Raw genomic sequence first — 26071 nt, forward strand, 5'->3', positions numbered from 1 at the left:
GAGCCACAGAATTTCTGCAAGTGAAGAGGGGAGGGCCAACCAGCCTCAGGGCCAACCAGCTGGGCCAACAAAGGTGTGGAGTGCTGGGCAGAGCAGAGTGGTTCCTCACAGATGCAAGATAAGTTATTTCCACTTAGGTCATTGAATGTGGGGAGCTACAGAGACCTTTGAGCAGATGAAAAACATGACCAGAACTCGGTATCCAAAGCATTAAAGAGAGAGTAGTGAACGAAGTCCAAAAGGCAAGAGGGTGGGTGGTGTGGAGTAGAGGCAAGAGGGAAGTTAGGCAACAAACTATCTTCCCCTCTCGGGGCATCTAAACCACGAGTCTAGGAAACGCTCCCGGACTGCCCAACCCTCAGACATATTACTATTTGGTGACGGGCATTTAGAATTATTTCGGTAAGCCGCCGACCTATCTATCTTCCCACCTGGACTGCAAGCTTCTAATTCCTGCGACTCCACGTGAGGTGCCAAATGCAACCGTGCTCAAAGAGTGAAGGTTAGCACGGAGCCGCCCCAGGAAGAAATAAAGCCAGGCAGCTTCCCTTCCAATCGAAGCCAAAACAAGAAGTGCCCTCATTGTGAGGGCAGCCGGCCTTGGGTAAGGGGATTCTATCCCGACGACCTGACCCGGAGAAGGTCTCTCAAAGTAGAGGCCTCGGGCAGGAAGCCCGGACTCGACCAGGCGAGGCTGCCACAAAACGCCCAGGTTAAAGCAGCAGGGGGTGGCAGTCTGGAAAGACCCCTAGACAGTTGGGAGGAAAGGCGGTGGATGGCTTAAGAAAGGGACCGTTAAGTCGGTGGGGAGCGGACTGAGCCCGAAACTAAGGGAGAAAACAGGGAAGGGCGCGGGTGGGGGGTCTGCTGGGGCTGGAATCTCCGGAACCTGGGCGGGGGCGGGCCGCAGGCGGGGGACGGGGCAGGTGGGGCCGGGGGCGGGGCCGGGGCGGGGTCCTCGGCACATGCGCACTGCAGCCGGCAGGGCTCCGTAAGGAGTGGCACTTTTTTAAAAGTGCAGCCCGGAGGCCAGCCGGCAGCCACCCGCACGTCGATCCCAACCTGGTCCTGCCCGTCCCTGCCGCGCGCCCCGATCCCACACCAGTGCCGTTCACGCCAATCCAGCCCGCACCATGCCGGTCAAAGGAGGCACTAAGTGCATCAAATACCTGCTCTTCGGCTTTAACTTCATCTTCTGGGTGAGTAAGCGCGACAACCGCGCGTGCTTCTCTCCGGGGCCACCTGTCCGCCCCAGGGACCCTGTCCGCGGTCGCGGGTACGGGTAACTAAAACTGCCCGCCGGGTAGACTCCGGGCAGAGGAGAAAGGGCACTGCGGGCGCCAGCTGGCTGCTCCGCCGGGTCCGGAGACGGGGCGGGTGTGTTTGTCGGGGGCTCTCCGAAGCCCGGCAGGCGGGAAGACACGGGGTCCCCAGTGAGCTGGGGCGCAGAGACCCGCTCCAGGCCGCTCCTTCGCTAAGGGTGTGGGCTAGGGTTTGTGTGTGCCCTTCCGAGTATGGTGAGGGCGGGAGTGGGGCCGCTAGGGAGAACTGGGGCACCACTCCTGGGAACTCAAGGCCCTGGCCAAGGACTGTAGCAGAGAGTGCAGTTCGTGACTGAGGTGGGGGTCTCACAAGTGGCAGGGCCGCGATGAGGGAGGGGGTGCGGGCGCCCTAAAGGACTTTAGTGGCTCAGGGAGAGCTCCGCCAAGAGCTGTTGGCACTTTTACTTGGAGAGGAAGGAGTGCGGGTGGCCGGTCCCCGTCCCTAAGTGAGAGTCGGGACCACCCCCCTCCACCCTCAAGGAGTAACCTTCAGCCCCCTTAATTCTCTCAAACTCTGATTCTGAGCCGCCATGAGAATGTCCGAGCTCCCTCGAAACTACCTGAAAGACTAGCTTGTCTTGATTTTTTTTTTCAAGGGCGATAAGTATCTGAACTGGGGAGAACGCTGGGAGAGTTGGGGAGAGGAGGGGCAGATGCAAATCCGCACTTTTAGTGGCACCTCTCTATTTCCGGGAGAGATCAGGTGCGGGCCCCAGGGCCCTCTGGCTTCGCCCCCTTCCGCCCACCGAGTGGCAAGGCGGGGCCACGAAAGCGCATGTTCACCTGGAGGACACCTGGCCGTCCTCCAGGACTCCCGCTGCTGGCCGCACTCAGCCTTTCTGCAATAGGAACCCTGAGAGAGGCAGCAGAAAAGGGGAGTGTCTCCTCCACACCTTCCCTTGGAGGATTAAGGGACCACCCAGATATAGAAACAAGGAATAGGAAACCTTCCTGTTCTGGTTTTGAGGGCTACATCCCCTGCATATAGATGGAGGTCTTTGCCTTTCTGCAGTCAGGAAGGAGTTTGGAAAGTTAGCCCCTGTGCCATGCAAGAGAGACGGCTGTAAAAACGGGCATGCCACCGGAGGCTTATAAAAAAAATGTACTGATTCCCCTGGAGCTGGTCCCTGGGATCCCCACAATCCTCTGGGCAAATCTCCTGAGATTTAATCCTTTCTCCAGAGCTGACAGGGTAAGATACTGAGCTGCCCTTGCAAGAGTCACCACACCCAATACGTGCTAGTGTGGATGGCACATAGGTGTGCCCCTGCCCAACCCTTGGCCTGCTTTAGGGAGACCCTCCTGCAGTGGGCACCCTTCACCCCCTCCCATCCCCTATTCCCAGCACCCAGGCCCTAGAACTGCCAGGCTTGGCTTCCTCTTCTCATGACCCCAGCACCAGAAAAGAATGTGGAACGCGGCCCGCCCCAACCCACCCCACTGTTGTCCTTTGGGGAGTTGTCCTCTCCCCCCCAGCACAGTCTCTCTCCTGCCAGTCTGTTGGTTAGTCCTCAGCCCTCCTCCTAGGCTGCATCAGGGTTTGGGGCTGCAGTGAACCACAGGTTACCAGTGTGTCTCCATACCCCCATCTTCCCCGTGGCACAAGTGGGGCCTGATGGAAGGCTCCCAGGGCCACTGCAGTATCTGCTCGGCCTCTTACTGGCTCCATCCTGCCACCCCACCCATATTCAGAGCTGCCCCTGCCTGGACTGGGTGCTGTTGCTCAGGTATGTGGCCTGAAACAGAAATGACTCACTCTGGGAATGTTGGGTTTAGAGCTAGGAATGACTAGAGATTATTCACAGTGAGAAAGCAGAGAACCAGAGAGGGGGTGATTGGCCCAGGATCACAGAGACGGAGCCAGTACTACAACCTCCAGGTTCCCTTATTCTAGTCTTGTCCATCACAAAACCATCAAGGGGACCTGGTAATGGGCTTGTGTGGGCGGTAAGCAATAGCTACGTTTTCCTGAATTATTGTTCAGTAGTTCTGTGTCAAGGTCCCTATAGAGATGAAGCCCTCATCCCCCAGGAGATGATGGAATAAAGGAATACTGTGATCCACTCATGTAGCGTTTTATAGTCTGCAAAATCCCAAGCTCCCATGGTATAGCCAAAGCAGGAAGCATTATCCCCATTTTACTGATGATCAGGAAACTAGTCCCCAGAGAAGTTAAGTGATTTATCCAGGGTCATGTGGCAGGATAGCATCAGAAGTCAGTTTGAAAGCAGACCTGGTTGGCGTCAAAGCCAGTGCACTTCCCATGACAACATACTGCCGTACCCAGCCAGGTGGGAACAAGCTCTCGAAAATCTTTTAAGGGAAGCTACGATCTAAGGGAACTGCTTATTATGGTATCAGTACTTCCCTTTCTCTCTTGAGACCAAAAATTTATAAACTTGGCATTGGAGACCTGATGTGGGCCTTGAAAAGCAGGAGTTGTGAGGCCAGGGGCCACCAGCACCTCCTGAACACAGGATGTGGAGAGGGCGGTCTAGCAGGGATCCAGACAGAAGAAGCCTACCTCAGTGGGTCAGGGTGAGTGTGGGGGTGTGCTTCCTGGCCCCCACTCATCCCTGCAGGACCCTCAGTGACAGCCAAGCCTGCACTGCCTGCCCTCCCCAAGCAGGGCTTCTGATGCCCACAGCCAAACCAACAATCAGTCTGTTCTCCCAACGCCCCAAGAATCCTAACTTCCCAGCTCTATTTCAGTTGTGTCTGTATTTCCTTCAGACCTGCCTACCTGTCCATCCCCCCAAAAGTTGAGAGGGAAAACATCTTACTGATGTCAGAGTGACGGACTGCATAAGCTATACAGTAGGGAAGCGGGCTAGGGCTGGTCAGGAACATGTCGTCCCATTCTATGCCCCCATCCCTCCAAGTCCTAGGCCTGCACTGAGAGGTCCCAGTTCCTACCCCCAACCCCCCTCTGCCCTTTTGCTCACTACCTCTCACCCCTTCCCCTCCCTCACTGATAGAATAGCAAGGGTCTTCTCTTTCCCAAGAAATGGTATTGCCTGGACCTAATGGAGGCTTCTTGGAAACATGGACAGAGTGGATTGGAATTTAGAGATGGTGTTAATCCAGCTCTGTCCCCAACACACTTTGAAGCCTTGGGCAAGGTCGCTTTTGTGCTCCAGACCTGTTTCCTCATCTGTAAAAACAATGGGTTGGAGCAAATGGTCTCAAAGGGTCCCTTCAAGCTCGGTGTGTGACAACACCCCACCCCAACTGCCTACAGCAATAGGACTTTCCCACACAACCCAAAATCAAGTCAGGAAGTGGAATGTGCAGTGGGTACTAAGGCTTGTCCTCATACCTTGGCTTCACTTGACCTCTACCTCTGGGGCCTGATCTTAGGTCTCTTTCCTGTTAACTTCACAGTTCCCTCTGCTACCCCTGGTGGGGTCTCTCTGTTTGGGGTTCTCTGTTTTCATTGCCCTGAGCCATCGTGGTAGTACAGCTTAGTGGTCAGAGCACCAGCTCTGTATGGGATTTACCCATCACCGGATGGAGCTGGTGCCTGCCACATGGGGGAGGGAGGTGAAACGAGGGAATGTCTGTGATGCACTTAGCACAGGAGACTAGTACTGGATGCAGAGCAAACTTCCTATAGCTATGGCTATTCAGCAGGTGACAAGGAGATGGGGAGAATAGGAGCAATTCCCTAAGGCATGTGGAAGTGTAAGCCAGGAGCATGCTCCCAATCCACACGCATCCCTCCCTTTCCTTCTTTTCCTGCATCACTGCCAGCCTCATTCTTCCAGCTCTGGATTGGACGCTGACTCCATTTCATGTGTGGCTACACATTTGACTGTGGGGCCACCCACTTCTGAAAATAAAACGGCCTGGCAGAGAAACCCTAAACGTCAGGATTTCGGTCTGGGCAGGATGTGGACTAGTGGGATGGTGGTGGCAGAAGCCCCTCGCACCCACCTGCTGCTTCTCAGAAACTGCCTTCAGTGTTGGGCTGAGCAAACTGCTGGGGCTGTTGAGTAAAATGGCTTCCTGGTTTTGGCACCCGCTGAGCCCGAGGTCTGGGAAAAGCTGGCTGTGTTTGTACTGAGGCTGGCAGCTTTGGGAGAGGTGAGGTGAGGCCAGGTGTCTGCATCTGCTCAGGAAAATCGGGCCTCTTCCCTGCCCAGAATCTTGATGGCTTTTCCCCACTCTTTCACAATGGTTGTCAACAACAAAGAATCTGACTCCTGCTTTTTGGGAGATGGTAGGGAGGGATTACTCTTCTCTCTCCCAATCTCCCTCTCCCTCCACTTCCCCCTCCCTCTCACCCTCTCTCCCCCGGTTTCCCTTACTTTTCAAAGTGGCCCATGGACACCATTCCATACCTTACTCTTTTGTACTCAAAGGAAGCAGCTGCTCGTTAAGACCGAATTTGAAACGGCTTTCATGAGCAGCCCTATTGAGGGCCATTCTTGCCAGAGCACTTACTCTTGTTAATTGACTCTTCTGTAGCCACAAACTTCACAAATCAGCTTTCTCACATCTTCCTTTTGTGCTTGATGTGAATCTTCCCTCTTACACACAGATCTGCATGTCCTGTGTTTGATTTGTCTCTTTGTTTTCCTGTTCAATTCCATTTTATAAGGCAGCGTGGCTTTTGGAATTGGTCGCATGGGTTGGAACTTAATAACATACTTTGGACTTACAAAAGCACCTTTTCTTCTAAAGAACACAAAGCTTTCTCAGGTGTGTCTGGCTGTGAGGGTAAGGAACCTGAGGTCACAGTTCCCTTGGCTTCTGTGGTCCTGTTGTCTCCTTGGTGGCTGTGTGTTCTAGATCGACTTGGGTTGAGGAGAGGAGAGGAGTTTCAGGAAGCTGCATATGTACTTTCTGTGTTCCTCCCTCCCCCACGCTGGGGTCACTAGGACTTTATTTAGACCTGCCACAGGTCTTTTCAACAAAAGGAAAACTGGTCTTTAACACACAAGAGCAATGACTTCATTGTTTCAGGTTTTGAAAACCTGGGTAAGAGCTGATTGGACCCATGTTCGCGACTACCCAGAGTTATCCTCTGTGGCTAAGGGAACTCGGGAATCCCAAAGGGCTTATCTTCACAACACGTTTTTTAAATTTATGGTTTTCAAGTCTGACTGCAGATCACTTGCCTGTTTCATTGCTTGGAAAAAGTAATGCAGGTCCAGGGATATTTTCATTTTCCATCAAGTGATGGCATGCAGCTGTGGAAAGCAGCATCCTGTCTCCAGATGAGATAATTTTATAATAATTACATCCATCCGGTAATTCCTCCCCTCCCCCAAAAAACTACTCAGTTCTGGACAGCTTTTTAGTTTTAGACTGCTAGATCTTATCCTTTTTAGGGAATCCCATAAAATCAGTGGGACCTGCCTCCTGAAATATGTTGTGTCCTTTTTTTTGGGGGGAGAGTTTCTGGAAGCCATGGAGCTCAGATTATGAACACAACATATTGGTTTTTCTCCTTTGGTTTCCAGGCAATCCTCACTCTGTCCTGAATCCCATGTTTGCATGGGGGCAAAATGGGAAGAGTTTGAGAAAGGCATTAGAGAGTCCTAAGTGCCCCTGGTGATCGGAGGGCAGCCCAGACAGAAGAGCTGGCCTCCCCACCCATCCTTGCTCTGACTCTGAGCTTAATCATTGCCCAAGGAGTGGCTTTGACTCTCGATTAATTTAATGAGTATTTTGTATCTCTAGTCCACATGAAGAATCCAACTTTATGAGCTTCCAGCCAAGTTTTGCTTTTTGGGTTAGGTTTTCCCATAGCGTAGGTGATCTGTCTTTGTTCAGAAGAGTGGAGTTCTGTCTTACCCTCCTCTTTTCTACCAAATGGAGACAGGGAGCCCTGGCGGATCCTCCCTGGCCTTGCTCCTGAGGACTTGAAAAGGCAGAGATGTCTCCAGGGGGTCATTTGGGGATTTGGGCTCCTGAGGAGATGCCATGCAGCCTGGTTAAGTAGCAGGGGAAGATGAAGCCAGCTGATTTGGAGAGGGGCCAGATTTATTTGATTCCAGAGAGAGGGTTTAGGACTATTAGCTTGGAGAAAAATCAGAAACCTGGGTTTTTGGGGTCCTTCTCTTTCAATCCTCTTGCCGAGCGTTGTGCAGGAGAGCAGAAATGGTCACTCTTGCTGGCTCCCTTAGGAAAGTAACCCTTCAAAACGTACCCAATGCACAGACAAGGTTCCAGTAAACACCTCAGGCCCATACAGGCCAATGGCCCGTGACTTCCACCAAGCCCCCACCTCCAAACTGCTCAGGAGGCAGCCCCTCGCTTATCTTCCCCGTCTGAGCTGCATTCAGTGTCCAAATGCAAAAACACAACACATGGATCACAACGGAACATCCTTGACTGGGGTTTAAAAATACGGTAAATTAGAGGGTTTTACTGAATCTGAAAAAGATTCCTATGGCATCTTAGTTTTAATTTACCTTTTAACCTACATTGATTGAATCAATAGCAATGAAAAATGATAAAATTGATTTAAAGCTTTAAATGAAAAGATCAGCAAACTCATATGTATTTATTTGTGAACTCATCGCTTTTCAAGTTAATGGAAGTTTGGTGCTTTTAAAAGATAGTGTGCAATATGGGGCGGCCAGTTAGCTCAGCTGGTTAGAGCGCGATGCTCTTAACAAGGTTGCTGGTTCGAGCCCCACATGGGCCGCTGTGAGGTGCGCCCTCCACAACTAGATTGAAACAACTACTTGATTTGGAGCTGATGGGTCCTGGAAAAACACACTTAAATAAGTTTTTTAAAAAAAAAGTGTGCTATAGACTGAATGTATCTCCCCAAATTTCATATGTTAAATCCTAAATCCCAGTGTGATAGTATTTGGAGGTGGGGCCTTTGGGAGGTGATTAGGTCCTGAGGACTGTCCTCATGAATAGGATTAGTGCCCTTAAAATATGAGGCCCTAGAAAGCACCCTTTTCCTTTCCATCATGTGGGATTATAGCAAGAAGACAGCGCTCTACGATATAGGAAGCAACTCCTCACCAGATACCAAACACCAAATCTGCTGGTACCTTGATCCTGGACTTCCCAGCCTCCAGAACTGTGAGAAATAAATGTTTGTTGTTTGTAAGCTACCTAGTCTATGGTACTTTGTTATAGCAGCCCAAATGGACGAAGACATACTTACAGGTTCAAATCAAAATCGCCTCTTCCCTTTCAGGTGAGCAGTTGCAACGTGCCATTGCACACGCACCTCACTTCAGTGACCCTCTCTGATGGGTGGTGAGCAGCCCTGCTCCCTAGAGGCTCTGCTTTCCTAGAAGAATGTATACTCCAGAGACAGGAAACCCTTCCCATTAAGAGTCTTGCTCCTGCTCACCCCAATGCAATGTGAGCACCCTCCTGTGATGGGGGCTGTGGATTCCAGTGTTACTGTTACACTCAAACTTCTAAAAGCTTCCTTTCTACCAGCTTGGGAAAATCTACCAATACTGTACTTCCCCCACTCCAGTCCAATCATAGCCCTGACTCCTATCACCAGATAACCTCTGGTGTCCCAGAGACCAGAAAACTCATTTCAAATACGACTTAGGTTACCTTCCAGTGCGGAGGAGGTACCCGTAGTGCGATGGGAGGCTGGCGTTATACTCGTAGGTGTCTCCCAGGATCCTGGGCCCAGGGCTGGGACACAGGTCTGGGGTGATGCCCTCGTTCGCTTTGCCTTTTGCTGGCAAGAAGTGCTGTGTGTGGGGGGGGGGGAAGTGCTATGTGGGAAGAGCAGAGGCTCAGGGCCCTACGTTGGGGCCATTCGTATAGGGGATATAAGGACAGTGGCCACTTGATGGACCATGGCCTCATCTGTAGACACGGTGGCCAATGGGCAGCAGTAACAGCACCTGCACTTGCCAGGCCTGAAGCTAAGATGAGAAGCTAGAATGAGAAGAAAATGTGCCACGTTACTTCACGATTGGAATGAGCCCTAGCTGGTCCACATGGGTAAAGTACATAAGCAAGTATGTGTCAGTGCTTATGTCCACACCGACTTTCTGGCCAGTGCAGCAAGGGCATTGCAAAGCCCTCGAACCAGAGACCAGCAAGAGAAAGTACAGGCTCGCTCTCTCTCTCCCCCTCCCTCTCTCTCCTCTGTTCACCTGTGGCTCCCCCAGAGAGAGGCCATTGCAAGTGAAAAGGTAGGGCCCTCTGTGCTTGCAAGTGGGCTCTCTTGAGACCTTTAAGGATAGAAGATGCCACCTTTGAATGAAATGAGATCAGATGTGGCTGGAAGGGAGAAAGAACAAAGTGAAAAACTCTGGCTCTGAAATTAACAGAACGGATCAAATAGACAGTTTAGCAGAATGATTGAAAATTTGGGCTTTGCCCTCAGGCTGGGGTTCACATTCTAACTCAGCCACTTACGTGCCATGTGTCCTCAGACAAGCTTCTTAACTTCTGTGCCCAAGTTTTCTCACTTGAAAAATGGAAGTTACTATTATATACGTAGTGGTTCTACTGTGAAAATTAAATGATACAGGTGCAGTGCTTCGGGTGGGGTATGGGACAGCCAATACTGGAATGCTTGCTATCTAATAAAGGGACCTAAAATAAAGGCAGAATTGTGGCAGAGAGATAGGACACGTAATAGGTAAGACACAGCAGTTTGGGAACCTTGATTTCTGTCTCCTTGCTTGGCTTTGTGCTCAGAATGTCCCTTGATGGAGCAGGAGGGCCATTTAGCTGAGCAGGGCTGGGAATGATTTGCCAATACTGCCAATCCACGCACCATATGGCATTGCTTGAAAGGTATAAAAGAAGTAGTGGCATCCTCCACTACTCAGGCCATGCAACCAATTGGTTACCAGTTCCACGGTTGGAATGAGAGCTAGCTGGTCCACATGGGTAAAGTGCATAAGTGAGTGAGAGAGGGAGAGAGGGAGAGAGAGAGACATCTTAATGAGGCATACACAATGGAAAACAAATGTGTGGTATTCTGGAATTTAAAGCAAAACTTCCCCAAAACAGTCTCCCACATCAGATAATTTTGGTTAAGATCAGAATGCCTACTTTCAGCAGAAAATAGATTTATGGGCTGGCCAGTGTATGGTTCACGTCTGGCAACAGGCAATGGAAACTTGAAATGAGATTTCTTGTGTAGAAAGAGGTAACCTTGGGCAGAAGGCTCTCCCTCCCAATCCCTCAGCCCCAAACTACTTAACACCAGCACATCATATTAGCTGAAACTTGTCTCTTAAGCAAAATAAAGGCTCTGGTTTTTAAATGATGCTGACTTTGTCCTTCGAAAGGAGGATTTCTCGACTCTTGAACCTGTCCAGACCAGGTTGCGACCTAATTTCCATAAAGGAGTGCTGAGAAAAAGCTTACAAGGCCCTTCATCCTCTGCCACACCCAGAGAGGAGACCAAGCTACCTCCCTTCCTCCTTTCCACCAGGGATGAGACAGGCACGTGCTGTGCCTGTGACAGAAGGAGAGTTGACAGCTGAGTTTTCCAGACCTGCTCTGTGACCTTGGGCAAAGTTATTTTACCTCTCTGAGCCTGTTTCCTCATCTTAAACACAGATGGTCATAATTACTCAAAGGTTATCAGGCAGTCCCATGAGCCCTCTTAAGTTCAGAAGGAGTTGGCACCACCTTACAATAGAACTCTAGTCTCCCCTTAATCCTCTGCTCCCTGGGAAATCTCTCACTTGCTCCTTCAGAGAATGTGCCCATTAGCCCCGACACTAGCCTGAGGCCAGTTGTGAACATTCAAACACAATTGCCCAAAAGAGCTGGGCCTAGCAAGACGATGGCACCCACAGGCTGTAGCTATTGGTCCATCATCACCCCTTCCCCTAGGAGGCCCCCAAGTGCACTAGAATTCCCCAGAAAGGTAGGCTACAGGGTCAGGGGTAGATCAAGAATGTGCTTAGGATACCAGTAATGCAGCCAAGCTCAAGGAATCATGGGAAAAGTAAGCACTTTTTTGAAATTATACTAATTTTACAGTTTTGATTTTTATTATTTTTTTTAATGTTGAATTATATAGGTGGTGGGCTAGGTGCCATGATCTCAGTGTTTGGGGCACTAAATGGACAAGAGCCAGAAGTTGGCCTTTCCAAGGACTTGGCTCCTGGCTTCTCCAGGATGGTTGGATTTTATTGTCATTGTTGACCTCCCAACCTGCCATGATGTGTAAAAGAGCAACACATTGTAGCAGGCAGGATTCTGCTACTACACACACACACACACACACAGAGTGATTGTTGGGAAAGGGAGAAGCTGACTTGTTAGAAATGCAGATTCCTTAATGGAGAGGCAACAAATTCGTGACTCGCCTTAAGCCTCACTTTCCTTATCTGCACAATGAAGGTAATAATACAACCAAAGTCTTAGGACCATTAGGAGGAATAATGGGATATTTCATGTAAAGCTATTGTCATGGTGCCTGGCTCATAGCAAGAGCTCAGCCGTCAGCTTCTGCAGCTGTTGTGGAGTTACTATTATAATACCTCTCCTTGGAATTTTTCAGGGATTGAGTTTGCCCTAAACGTTCACATCCGTCCATTACTTATTGCTTCAGTTCTGTAAAGCTGCATGGTACACGATTGCTCAAAGCTAAAATTTTACCTTGCCACTAGGCTTCATCCCTTTCAGAAGATATTAAAAGACCTGTCTTTCTGTCTGTCTACAAAATGCGCATTTCACAGGTTCCCCCAGTCTTGGAAAGGTGGGTGAGAAGAGGTATTAGTTTTGCATTTTGCTAAAAATGGCCCCAAAAGGCTGCCCGGTTGGCAGAGGGCTCCCCTCATGGAGTCTAACTGGGAATTTAACAGGAATTGAAATAGAAATCTATTCTACCTCCAAACCAAGAAGGGTGGCCTCAGCATCTCTCCTTCAGTTCACTCCTCGTGCTTCCCAAAATGGGATGATTTCCTCTTATCTAGAACTTTCTTGACACCTTGAAGCAGTTCCCAGAGGGGGGGCAGAGCCAAAGTCACCATTGCTTCTAGGTGGACACCATGGGGAAAAAGATAGGAAGGGAGAGCTGGCCTTAGTGGCTGCATTATCCCTGGGACCCCATGACAGTAGGCTGGGGACCACCACCTCTCCTGGCTGCAACAGAGAGAGAGGGGAAGGAGAGAAAAACCCAAAGGAGTAGTTAGTGGTCGGTACCCTCCCTTTCTCCCTCAGCTGGGGTTGGTGCCCTGAATCTGAATAGCCTAGCCTCAGCAGGCAGGTTAAGGTTTAGGTCAACGCATTTTGCCAAATTCAACATATACAGACTACCCTCTTATCCCCCAGGAAAAGTTCTTAGGGGTTCCCATTCTGCCCTATCACCTGCTGGGGGGGAGGCGACACAGCTGGGAAGAGTGGAACTGAGTTGTCTATGGATCTGGTTCACTGTGAGCTCTGCCTCCTGCTGGCTGGATCTTTTTGAGCAAGTTGTTGCTTAACCTCTCAGAGCCTTTTTCATCTATGAAATAAGGGAGATGAGAGGATTGATTACATGAGATAAAGTATGTCAATAATGTGGGACGCACATAGATAGTAACTGTTACTGTGATTACATTTACTTGCCTTTCCCGAGCCTCTAGAGGGGTTGCTAATGGACAGAAAAGCCTGCCAGGTCTAAAGCTAGATAACCTATGTCATTCACCATCAGCCTCTTCCATTTTTTATTTTTTTTTCTTGTTAGAATTTAGGGTGGTTTCAGGAAGAGTCCACTCACATACATAGTGGCAGCCTGGCCTAGGGAGAACGCAGGCTGCAGAAATCGGGGAAGTCTTTACCAAGAATGCCTTGCTTCAGAGGCCAAGGGAATCATTTTGGCCTCTTGGGGAGAGGCATTCACAGAGCTGACCTTGGGTGGTGAATGTGTATTTGGAAGCCACGTACAGGTTCTAACTTGAACCATTTACTATGACTTCCCAGGCTCAGTGGGTTCAAAGTGGAGTTGTCCAAACAGTGTTTCACTTGCTTCCTCCCTGCTTACTTGTCCTGTATCCTCCCCCTTAACTGTCACCGAGCAGCAGTTCAAGGTGTTCCCGAGACCCAGTCCCCATGGCTTTACCATGTGAGGCAGGGCATTTGAGCCCACACTCTCCAGATCACAGTGTAAAGTGGGATGGTGAAATCTGCTCCCTCTTGGGCTGAGCCTGTGAGCTCCCCCTGACAAGCACAGGACCCTTGAACCCAGAGAAAGCTCACACCCCCGCTCCATGGCTTCATGCCCTTCCACACTGGCATTTAAAAAGCTAATCTCTGGGTTCAGCACCTCCAGCGAGAGCTTCTCCGTGTCTTCCCGATGGTTCAGTGTTTAAGTGAAGCCTAGAGCAGTGGTTCTCGCACTGGCGTGAGCATCAAAATCATCCGGAGGTCCTCAAGGAAGGCCAGTCATGGCAGTCTTTTCTGCTCAACAGAGTGGAGTTTGGTTTTTGTCGTATTGTGTGGTGGGTAGGGGAGGACTCCGAGATCTCTGCTCCTGCCTACCCAAGTGGCTTCGCCCTTCCAAAGACAACAGCTCCAGCCCTCATTTGGAATTGGGGGAGGAGGAAGCACGAGAGGATTAGAAGAGGCACTGAGGCTTGGGCGCCTGTTTGTTCTTGCTGGCAGTGCCCAGCCCAGCCCTCCTGACAGTGAATCAACCCATCAGAGGCTTGGCATTCAGTGGTGAGCCAGGGTTGCCATGGAGATGGGTGAGGCCCGGAGCCCACAGGTCTGGGTGGCCTGACTTGTTTTTAACTGTTGAAGCCTGTGTGAACATAGATTCTCTTATCTCCACTTCTGAGGCTTTCTTAAAGCGTGGCTGGTATTTGGGGGCCCAGAAAAGGCTGGTTAGGGTAAACTTGCATCCTTGGTATTCAGTCTCCTGCTCACTTCCTGGGTGCCGTGGGCAGCTATGCTGAGAGCTCTCCAAAGTCAAGTACATTAAAAAACAATAATCCAAGGCTGATACGTATGTTACTGAAGGAAGTAAAGAGGTAAAATCCCCTCCCTCTCTGTGATCTGCTCCTTTACTAACTCCTTTGTACAGACTTAATTCGCCCACGGAAGCAGTCTTTGATCCAAGGAAGGACAGAGGCCTCCAGTCTTGGCCAACAGTCCCCTTTTAACCTTCCTTCCCCACTTTTCTTTGGCCGTTCCCATCTGATCCCAGTAGAGCTCCAGGAGGCAGCAGGGTTTGGGTGTGAAGAAGGTAAATTTATCCACCTTCCCCACCACACAACACTCACACTAAGTCTCACAGAAACTAGAAAAAAGAACCCCCATGTCCTAAATTGCCTCGCTCCTGCCCAGCCACCATCTCAGAGCACAGGAGGACACACCACTGGTGTCTGCCAAGTGCCATGAATTGCCCCACTGTCGTCTCGTGTCTTTCTCAAGGGCCATTATTATTGTCGCTTTCATATTTTTCCCTACAGAATCTGGCTGGCACGTCACGGTTTTCAGAGTGTTTTATTTGCATCATCTCATTTAATCCTCACCTTCAACCTAAATAAAAGGCATGATGTGTGTCATACTTTTCTTTTTTACAAATGAGAACTACAGAAAGTGGTTAGTGTCATGCAGCTCCTAGGTGGCAGCACCAGAATTAGACCCAAGTCCACACCCTTCCACTGGTCCTGTACTTCTCGACAGAGGTGCAACAGAATCAAGGAGGGTGCATGTTTAGAGTTCCCCCAGGTGATTCTGACATCCACCTCATGTAAACTAGGCCCTGGGTGGCACAGGCATGCAAGTTACAGGTAGCAGAGCCACGGTCTCCAGCACCATGCTCACCATTCTTTCTGTTATGCCACCTGCCCCTTACTGAAAATTTTTGCAGCATCTCTTTGACCACAGGCTCACTAAAGTAATCAGATAGCCATTGCTTTTCCAGGAGGACAAAGAGACGTAGGAAAGAAACCATTCCTTCCTTCCCCAACCCGGTCCTGTCACCTCTGCCCACCTCCAACCCCTGCCAAAGTGGCGGATGGACCGAGTCTGAGGTCGGCCTCAAAGGGAAAACACTGTAGAGAATGATCTGCTCTCCGCTTTCTGGGCTTTCTGAGCCAGCGGGCTAGAGAAAGCGTAATGAGTATTTTATCCTTTAAAAACAAATAGGACCAGTCAGTTCATAGTACAGAAGAAGGGACCTGGAGGAAATGGAGCCTTATCAAGAGCACCCCGTTTGTTTGCCATCACAGGAATTTTCTTCCAAGTGGGATTTGTCCCACAGACAGACATGGTTCTTTCCACCTGAGGGATGGGATACAGTCACACACACACACACACACACACACACACACACACACACGCTGTAACCTCATCAGCCAGTTGTTTTCTGTTTTCTTACTCCAAGTGTTTCCATCAATAGGGGCCGCCTGTACATAAATACCTCCTCAGGTTCTAACTGGAACCAGTTTTGCAAACTTGGTGTGGGGTCCAGAGCAGCCGAGGTGCTTCTAAGCGGCATTACTCTTTGATTTTGTTTCCAATCCTCCTTTGGAATGGAGATGTTTCCTTTAACTCCAGGTGTGTTTCAGTGAGTGATTTCTGAGTGTCCCTTTAGCAAGACTGTGGAATGACTCATTGAAATCCCGAGCTCTGCGTGTGTGCCTTTAGTACATTGTGCTTTCAGTGGTGAGAGGTGATAAGCAGGAAACTGTTCAACTGTGAGCCTGAGCTTGGGGCAGTGCTGGGTTTTCATGTCTCCTGAAGCATAAGCCACAAGTGGCAGGGACACCTGTGTGCTCACCCAAAATCAGAGTGTCTAACTGGACTCCTTTGGCGGGTGAGGACAGCAGTGCATGAACTTTTTATAAATTCTCATTTTCAAAAGTCTTTGTGTGGACTTGCCCCTACATCTCATTGTGACATTCATCGCGTACCCTTGTGGGGCTTTCTCAGTATTTTCTCTGGGCAAGCAATTGTTCTTGGTAGTTTGCCACTTTTATTGTGAGATATTAGAAGATGGATCTGGATGAAAAGCCAGATGGGAAAGGAGGCTTGTCTGAGGGGAAAGAACCAGGAGAGGAAACTCTGGTGGGTTTCAAAGATTCTTTCATTGAAATAATCATTCACTTATGGAATAATTATATACTGATGACTGTTTTGTCCAAAATGTGGATGGGGCAGGGCCCTGCCCTCAAGGAGTGTAGACTCGAGTGAGACATGAGACAAGCACATACATGAGAAGAAGGGAGGGTGCGAGGATGCTGGTGAGAAGAACAAATGGGAAGCCCTCAGGACTGCATTTGCGTGGGAGAAGAGCAAGGAAATCTTGGTGGGGGAGTAGCAGGCCTAGGTAGCTATGATGGCATTCCAGGAAGGGGGGAATGCACAAGACTTATTTGGGAAACTTTGAGTGATTCCATCTATGGAGGAGGCAGGGTTCAACGCTATCATGCTGCTGCGAGATCAAAACATGTAAGACAGATCAAAAGTCTTAAAAGTTGGTGACCAACCTAAGCTATCTGCAGCTTTTTAGAGTTAGGTTGAAGGAAGAGAGGGTTTGCTTTCTGTTTTTTGTGTTTGTTTGTTTAGGACAGACAGACCTGCCGATGTGTGTTGCCAAAGGATGAAACAGTGGCAGAGACAGAGTACAGAGACAGGAAGGGGTAGATTAATGGAGCACGTTCTTGAAGGAGACAAGCAGCTTTGAAAAAGAGGCCCCATCTTCTTTACGTAGATATATACACTTTTAGTTTTAGAATAGTTTTAGATCTACAGAAAAGTTGCAAAGATAGTATAGAATTCCCTGATAGACCCACTAGTTTCCCCAGTTGCTAACCTCTTACATTCCCATATTACATTTGTCACAACTAAGAAACCAACATTGGGACATTACTATTAACTAAACCAGACTTAATTTGGATTTCACTGGTTTTTCTGGTCATGTCCCCTTTTCTGTTCCAGGATCCCATCCATGACAGCACATGACAGTTTTCATGTCTCCTTCATCTCCTCTGGTCTATGACAGTTTCTTGAACTGTCGGAAATAACCCAGTCTGAGACTTGAGAATTTTAGCCTTGTTTTTCCTGACCTTGACCATTGAGCCTTGACCATTTTGAGAGGTTCTGGTCAAGCATTTTGTAGAATGTCTTCAATTGAATGTCCTCGATGTTTTTCTCATGGCCCATCTTCTGGGGAGAAAAATGAAGAAATTTCCAATAAAACAATGGGGGGAACAAAACTATACTTTTCCCTCTTATGCTATCAAATATAGGAGACCATTTCTGGCCCAAAGGCAAAGAAGTTTTTCTCTGATCCTCTTCGGTACTGCTGCCTGTACAGACAGTGGAAGCTCCCAGAATGTTTCCTTTTAGTTGCAATTAGAAAAGAGAGGTAACCAGGCAGGCTGTGGGCAGGGCCTGGGGCTGGCAGAGGCACTGGACCTTTTACTTCTGTCCCCACCAGACCAGTTAGTGATCTTGGGCAGGTAGCTGCCCTCTTGCGGGCTCTGTGAGCAGGAAGCTGTCTGAGCATCCACGTCAAACCTGCTCAGATCTTACATTGATGGGCAAGAGTGAGGCAGCAGCCATGACAATTGTGTGGCAACACTCCTGCCATATAACAGTTCTTAACGTTGGAGGAAACCATCAACTTCTTGGCCTCCCAGACTCTATTTTCTTATTTTATGGAGTCCCTTAATCATTGACTGTACACCCTTTTTTAAAGGTCAAAGCTCTCTTTGGTTCTTGCTGGTCCCTTCCTGTTTGGTTTCTCCTAATATTGAAGTAGCTGGGGGCGAGAGCCGGGGGGGGGAGCTGAGGAGCCCATCTGTGTACCCCAAAAAGTAAGTTCTCCTGGGAAATACTCTGAACCCCTTAGGTATTGCTGCCTGTACAGACAGTGGAAGCTATTAACTAGGTGGCACCAATTACATGTGTTTCACGGCCCTGTGACCCCCCAAGCCATCATGGCCCAGCCAACTGAAGCAATCTCTCCAATAGCATTACAGAAAATGGGGCAGCTAATGGCTTACACAACATCTCCTCAAGCCAATTAATAATCCAATCAAAAAAGAAGGGCTCCTCCCTCTGTGGTTTTGCTGAACCAAGCGCTCCAGTCCTGCCCCTGGCCTCCATACCCCTCTCTATAGTGCGGTTTCAGGCATGAGACTGACATCTATTACTGCTTTTTCCATTTCTCCAGAGCCAGCTGCTTTTCCTTTCTCAATTCAGTCAAGTTTCTGGCTTTGACAACCAATCAGCATGATGTGAGGTTCAGGGTGGGGTCCAAACATGTGGGACCCCCAATTCCTGTATCTGACCTTATCCTTGGCCAGGCTAAGACCTGAAGTCTTTCCCCTCCTGGTTCCAGTTCTCCAGAACAATGTCCTTGCCCCCGTCCATGTAGACCAGATAAATGACTGGACTTCTACAAATTGGCTCAGAATCCTTGAGATTATAAAATGGAAGAGGCTTTACCGTTGCAGGTTTTATTGGGGAGCTGTCGTCCGAGCATGGCGTCAGTCCCAAAGAGACTCCACTCCTGTCCGTGAGAAGCTTCTGTGCACAATGGAGCCTTCCATCATCTTCTGTAGCTTAGTTCTTTTGGATGGGATTGTTTTTATTCTTTTCATGGTGACTTGTTTGAGAATTTTCCTAGCAGAGAAGGGGGTGGGTGAGTAACTTTATCAACAGGGAGAGTAGGATGACTTAAGGATAATTCTTTGATAAGCACAAGCCTAGAGCAGAAGGGACAATAAGGGACACTGCCGCTCTTAGCTCCCAGGTCCCCTCCGCAGCACCACCACTGAGATAGGGTGAGAGGAAAAGGTTTGTGGCTAAGTAAGTGCTAACCAAAACTTAGAACTAGCAAGTGTATAGGAAGCACTAGCCTACAGGGTTCTCGGGTTGATGCTTTCATGTCCACAAGGAGGCCAGCAGCCTCAGTCTTCCGTTTTCCAGAGGTCTGAGTGAGTCGCTGTCATGCAGGGTGTCACGCAGGGTCTCTGGTCCCGCTCCCCATATAAGAACGTAGGATATGGTGAGGCCAAAAAGGAACACCCACGAGCCATAGATAGGGGAGTCATACCACTATAGTCTCACTGGAGGCTGGGCTGGAGACACAGGAAGCAGTAGCCACAAGATCCACAATCTGCTGTCCACTTCTCTGCCAACCAACCAACAACCAACCCACCAACGTAGCCACGGCAGTTATATCAGTGGCTAATGGCTAACTGGTTACAGCTGACGGCCAACTAGCCACAGCTGATGGGCATCTACTACCTGAGCCAGCACCTTTCCATGTGAGGCCAAGAGCCTGGAAACTGCTCTCTGGGACTCTGTCCCCACAGTTGCCATGTACTGGGGTGGGGAGAGCAGAAATGCATCACTTTCTTTCTTTTAATTCTCCCAGACCCCGGGGGAGCTAGGCCGAGCCTGCCCACCATGGAGTCAGGACCCACTTAGTACTTAGCATGTGCTTGTCTAATACCCAGTAGATGGGGATGTCCCAGCTGGGTCCCACTGTGCCCCTGCTCTAACAGCAGTGCTCCTAGATCAAAAGAACCCAGTCTGAAACAGTGTCCAGACTGGAGAAGGGAGAGAAACTCACGAGCCATGTCAGCTATCTTTGGGTTAAGCCAGAAGACCCTCACTCACCTTCCTGTCTTTTGTTAATGAGAAGGAAAACCTGCCGCATTTGCTTGAACCCAAAACTCTGTTTTTATTTTAACTCTAAGATTTCTGCTCCTTCAAGCCTGCCATCCATGAGTTTTTCTTTTCCACATTGTCCAGCCATGGAGCCTGTGGCATTGTGCCATTCTTACTGATGTTCGGTGTTTCGTTCCCTGGGATGCGGACTGAGAGGTTTGGGAAGATGTTGAGTGACTGTCCAAGGGCGAGGGAGCCCAATACTGGTGACCAGGGTGCTAATAAAGTTATTCTCACGATAACCTCTAATACTTCTAGTACTTCTAATATGTAACTTCCTTTGTTTTTCGCCATACTTACAAGGCAAGGAAGGGCCGCATCTCCCCATTCCTGTTTTACAGGTGGGAAAACTGAAGCAGTGAAACTCTAAGCCAGGAATTCCAGCCCCTCACTGTGGAAACACAGCCAGGGCAGCATACACCACCGCGGGTGTAGGCAAGGCTTTGACTCTACTGCAGGCTGAGGTCTTGGGTCACCCTTTCTACTGTTGCCACCTCCCCTCCACCCAATACATCCAAACCCACTACCAAGTCATGGGGAAAAGGAGAGGAGCAAAGAAGAAAGGAAAGAGAGGCCTGTCCACACACGGGCTGTCCCAGCTCCTGGGGCAGATCACCAAGCTTCCTGAAGAGCAGGGCTCTGATATAGGCTGCATGGAACATGGGCAGTGAAACCTGGCGCCTGGGCGTTGGCCTGGAGCCCCCCTCCTTATGTGTCCAGCTGGCCACTGCGCTGCAGCCTGAGTCACTCCCCAGCAAGCCCTGGTACGAGTGTGAGACGGAGTTCAGCTGCGCTGCTGGTGGGGGCGGGCTTGGCGGGAGGCCACCTCCACAGGCATCTAGTTCAACAGTGCCAGGCCAGGATTTGGCACTTCAGTTCAGCTCCTTACTGGAAAAGTCTGCCCTTTGGGGTCCAGTATTTCAACCTGCCCACCTGGTATGAAATGGGATTTTCATAAGATTGGAAGATGACATGGAGGCTTCTTGTCTGATGTTTAGAAGGGTCACTCGTAAGGACGCATATGCCTAAAACCTGGAATTGGGCAGGTCAGCTTGTAAGGTTTCCTTGTGTGAAAAGGGAAAAAAGGACCAAATATGGACAACATAGGGGAGATATGCCATTCGCTAAGCAGTGTGGTCTGATGACTTACAGCTGCCCTCATTGGTGCCTGGGAATGTTCCTCGATCAACGTTTTTGTTTCTCTTATTGTGTGGTATGTACACAGAGTAGTGCGTAAAACACGAGCAGTTTAAAGAGTAACTATGAAGTGAATATCCATGTCACCACCACCCAAGTCAAAAGCTAGAATATTGCCAGTGCCCTAGACCCTGCCCCACCCTGTGCTCTTTCCTTAATCAGAAATCCCTCCCAACAGCTTCAGGTCACCACTCCCTTGACTTTATGATAATCACTTCCTTTTTATCCCTTTGTCTTTTCTATATACCCCTTAAAGGTAATATTTAACTACACTGCTCGTGCTTCTTTTGTTTAGCACCGTGAGATGCACTCGTAGTGTTGCATTGCTGCAGTCTGTTCATTGTAACTGCTGTATAGTATTCCATTGTCCATAAAATATCCATTCTACTGCTGTACCGCTAATAGGTAAGTGTTTATTTCCAGCTTGCTGATATTTTTAGCAAATGGATTGACCCCCCCCATCCCCACCCCTACTCTAGCTGCTGCTATTCCAGGTTCATGGTGAGAAGCAGAAACCGAGGGTGGTCTTGCCTTTGGCACTCAGGGACCGTGCTCTCCCTGGCAGCCGGGATTAATTAACACCAGCCTTCTGTATTGCTTGCAGCTTGCCGGAATTGCAGTCCTTGCCATTGGACTATGGCTCCGATTCGACTCTCAGACCAAGAGCATCTTCGAGCAAGAAAACAATCATTCCAGCTTTTACACAGGTGAGAGTGGGGGAGACGTGGTACTTCTTCCAACTGTGGAGATTCTGTGTTGATCCAGGACCTCTGCCTTGGAAAAGACTGTTGCTCTGGCCACAGTGGCCAGTCATTGGCTCTTTTGAGCCTTGCTTTTGTGTAGCTCTGCCCATGCATTTGCATTTGACTGATGTGGTTTCTTTTCTCATGCTGACTGAGTCTGGCATTTTGACCATTCTCTGATGTGAAGTTGGCCTTGACAAAGTTGCTGCCACTCGAGAATTTAAGGACCTCGGTTCTCATCCCTGGTCCTCTCTCTTCATTTCTTGTCTTCTTAGGTTTAGTCATCTCCTTAATTTAAGAAACTTTGCCATGGTTGTTCCATTTTTATATGTTTGTTTTCCAAAGTGTTTTGCTTTAGGGCAAAAGTGTCCAATTTAAGCCCCACTTGACTTAGCAGGTTTCTTTGTACACAGAGGCTCCCTGGCATTTTTTTCTAGCGTCATTTTGTCACTTTTCACCACCGTGTTATCATGTAAACACCTCTCTAAAAGGAGGTTGCAGCACTGAGGCCTGTTAAACCCAACTCCCCAGTTTCTGAGTTAAAGTACAGAATCTGTGGCTCTCCTTCCTGGCTGGTTTGGGGATAGGAAACATTTCATTTGTGAGAAGCAACAGCAGCCCCCTAGTATTTTTAGGATGATGCTGTCATGTCATCAGGCTCAAAGTATAAGTTTGGTCACTTCCTGCCCGCCCACCAAAGAAGTTATTTTTAAAACAAGATGGGAACAGTCCAAAGGGACTTATCACCCAGGCCTTCAGGAAAAGCACGGTGGCTGCTGACATGCTGACCCCATTTCCGCCCGCCAGAGGCCAGCCATGCAGACGGGCATCGCCTGCTTGGTTACATGACACCCTGGCTCTGTGCATAGTTTCCCTGCTTTTATTAATTTTTGTTGTTGTCAGTTAGTTGGGGTTTTTTTAGGGTGTGCCTCCCTATTGTGAGAAAGAAAGTGAGGGAAAGAAAAGCACAAGTATATTTAAAAAAAAAAAAAAAAAACTGCACATAGTTTTCAGGAATCAAGTCTCCATAGTGCCCTGACTTGTTTTAGCAACAGAGTTTTTTTTGTGTGAGTCTGTGGCAGGGCTGGAACGCTGCCCTGTGGAGGTGGAGCAGGGGGGGCGGGTGCTGAGGGGAGACCATGAGCACTCTGCGTCATGAGGTGTCATATCATGTCATGTCACACCAGGGAAGGGGGAAGGACCCTCTTCAGGGAGAGCAGGTCTGCCCGACCGAATGTGGGACTAGTTGGCACCCATTTCAGGCAGGCTGACCCAAGGCAAACCCCCGGCATATACCTCCTACTGCCTGTCTCTGCAAGGGGCCTGGCTCCATGCTCTGGCCACTCCCACTAACTGGTTTCTCTCTTTCATTATCTAGGACTCTGGCTAATGCTATATATTTTTAGATGTGGGAGGTAAGGATCTCACTGGTGAATGGATAGAATTGGGAGGAAGACACACATTTTTGAACCCTTTCTTTGTGTGTCATTCACTGTCTCATACGTTATATAACGTATTCCTGGTAACTCTTCAAGGTACATGGAATGATTCCCATCTCATCGCTGAAGAAACCTAGACCTAGAAAGTTTAAATAACTTGCCCTACCACATACCCCTCAAGAGGCAGGGCTAGGGTTTGAACCCAAACCTGTGAAAGCTGCTGCTTGTGTTACCTGTGCTAAATTATGTGTAGGACTCTTCATGCAGGAATAGAAAATATTTCCACTGACTGGACATTCTCCACGGGCGGCAGTGGTGTGGAGGCTCTTTTGGCCTTTAACTTCGCCTAAATTGTAGTCAGGACAGACAAGCCCCAAGCACCGGTGGCCCCAGCCAGCAGAAGCTAGTTGGGAAAGTCATGCAGAGTGGCAGGAGCATGGTGAACACACAGTTCAGAGAGCCAGGGCCTCCTTCTGGGAACCTCAGGAGGATTCAGGGCCGCCAGGTCATTGCAGGGACCCCTGATGGCCAGTGGTCTGACCTGAAGTGACCAGGATGGGGATTTAAAGGCACAATCCCAAAGAGACACAGCAATCTGTAGTTGGGGGCCAGTGGCCACTGCCCCCTTAGCTCTAACAGAGGAAATGCACCCTTTGCAGTTGGACCCCCTGCTGGGGAAGGGCTCAGCTTTGAAACCTTTGCTTGCAGAAGCCCAGGGAATGGGTGATGCAAGTGACACTGGAACACATCCCCTGAGTGGGCCTGGGTCTGGCTGGGCCCTGCACTTCACTGAGTGCTTTGGGAAACTGATTGTCATCCATAGGCAAAGTGCCAAGGAAGCTCTATTCTGTGTCCCCTTCCCCCTCAGTCTGTGACACCAGCCCTGGTGCCAGCTCTACCCCTGCTCTATTCCTGACATCAGAGAATGGCCATCCCTTGCACAAGACTACTAACCAACTGTAAGACAACCCACAGCTGACCCATCAGGAAACCTGAAGGACCCAGGGTGTCTTTTCTCTAGTGGGACCACAGCTTTGAAAGTAGAGAAAGAATGCATAATCAGACAGAGAAGCAAGTGAAAAAGAAACTTGCCATGTTCAAAACAGTCCATCGTGAATCCCTAACAGCTGACAGACAGCCTTATATGGGCCTTCTCTGCAGTTCAGGCGCTGGGAGATTCAGCCCGTCGGCAGCATCTATAAACCCAGGCTGCAAACATGTTGGGGAACTTCATTTTCTTGATCTCAGGCCAGCAGCCCTTCATTCCTTGGTGTCCTCCCATAACCATAGCCACGGAGTGAGGGCATCTGGGGGGGCTCCAACCAGAGGCAGTGGTCATCTACCCTCCTGAGAACCATTCCCCTTTTGTGACATGGTACTGATGAGTTCCAGGACACAGCATTGCCCACAGAGAGCTGGTTTCCATGTTCCAGCTTGGGGCCTGGGCCAGCTTGTCTTGTCACACTGTGCCTCGTCTGCCCCGTCCCCAAACCAGCAGAGCATACCTCTCTGAGGCAGAGAACTCTGTTTGGCAAATAGGGTTCACTGTGGTGCTCATTAATGAGAACAGCCATCAAGGGACGGAGAGAAAACTATTGAAAACAATTAGGGTTCCTGGGAACCCTGACTGAGTTAACTGGAGAGAATAAATTGTTCCAAGCAAGTATAGCCCAGAAGCTCTGCCAGATTTTGTTCTCCACACAAACAGGTGTGGTGAGTGCTGTTTGCAAGATGGGGTTGGGGTGGTGACAGGAGACTGATGTGTCCTCTCCCAGGCCAAAGCCGAGAGCCCTGATAAACAGGTGAATAAGAATGCCCCACTTCTGGTGTAAAGGACACCCTGGCATCTGCCACTGCTATACCAAGGGCTGTTTTTGTGTGTGACTAGGCCTGCAATGTCAGCCTGAAAAAACAGCAGAATAAACAGCCCTTAAGCAAATTAATACAGTAAGCCTAGAGAAGGCTCTGTGACGAATAATTTTTTCCACGAGTCAGACAGAAAGGCAACATCCAGTTGTTTTATAAAGGGGAGTGCTTTGTCATCTATCATGGCCAGCCTTTGCTGACAGCTCAGGGTGGAGGCCAGGAAGAGCTTTGCAAGGGGAAGCCCTGGGTGGCCCTTTTAGGAAGCAGCCCAAGCCCTGCAATGGTCCCATGGCTTCCAGGATGGAGGCGGCACTGCTGCTTACACATGAGCCACCCTATACCTGCTGCTAAAATCCCCATAAACAGCTGCCAGGGAACTGGAGAGGGTAAAGCCCGAGACACCCCAGATCTGCAGCTGCCCAGGCAAGATTTAAAACTAACAAGACCCTTTGTCCTGAAGTCTTCATTTGTTGGGCCCAAGAATGAATATTTAATATTAACCAAGGCTACTTGGAGTTATCTCTCTCTGTCTCTCTCTCTCCTCTGCTCCCCTCTCCCCACACCCCCACCCCATGGGAAATGCTTTTTCCTGTCGTAGCTCCCTGTTGCTGCTAACCCAACTCACCGACTTCTGCCAGTGTCTCTGGGCTTACGAAATGAGATCTGGGCTTACAGAAAACATATCTGTCTGTTCATTCCTACGCGACTCGATTTCATACGCTTGTAAATCCCTTTGATCTCTTAATAACCCTATTTATTCAGCCCCTGCTATGGAGCTCAAAGAAGTGACTCATCCTTGTCGGAATAAGACAGAGAGAAACTGGGGCTGTGTCCCTGCCTTAGCTCGCTGCTGTTCCCGTTTCAGGGCCCGGGCATGAGGCTGCACTGCCTCTCTAGGGCCAGCCTGTGGCCCCAC

General features: G+C 49.5%; 1 protein-coding gene across 1 annotated transcript in view; it reads left to right on the plus strand.

Moving 5' to 3' along the window:
- Positions 1-981: 981 nt before the first annotated feature.
- CD9 (CD9 molecule) overlaps positions 982-26071 on the plus strand; it is a 32235-nt gene continuing 7145 nt past the window's right edge. The window contains exons 1-2 of the mRNA XM_019754467.3: positions 982-1199; positions 21712-21814. Coding sequence (XP_019610026.3) covers positions 1134-1199; positions 21712-21814 — 169 coding nt within the window. The 5' untranslated portion in view covers positions 982-1133. The remainder of the gene's footprint in view (positions 1200-21711; positions 21815-26071) is intronic.

This window comes from Rhinolophus sinicus, chromosome 1 (assembly GCF_057876585.1).
Source record: "Rhinolophus sinicus isolate RSI-liver-muscle chromosome 1, RSI-T2T, whole genome shotgun sequence".
Taxonomy (NCBI): domain Eukaryota; kingdom Metazoa; phylum Chordata; class Mammalia; order Chiroptera; family Rhinolophidae; genus Rhinolophus; species Rhinolophus sinicus.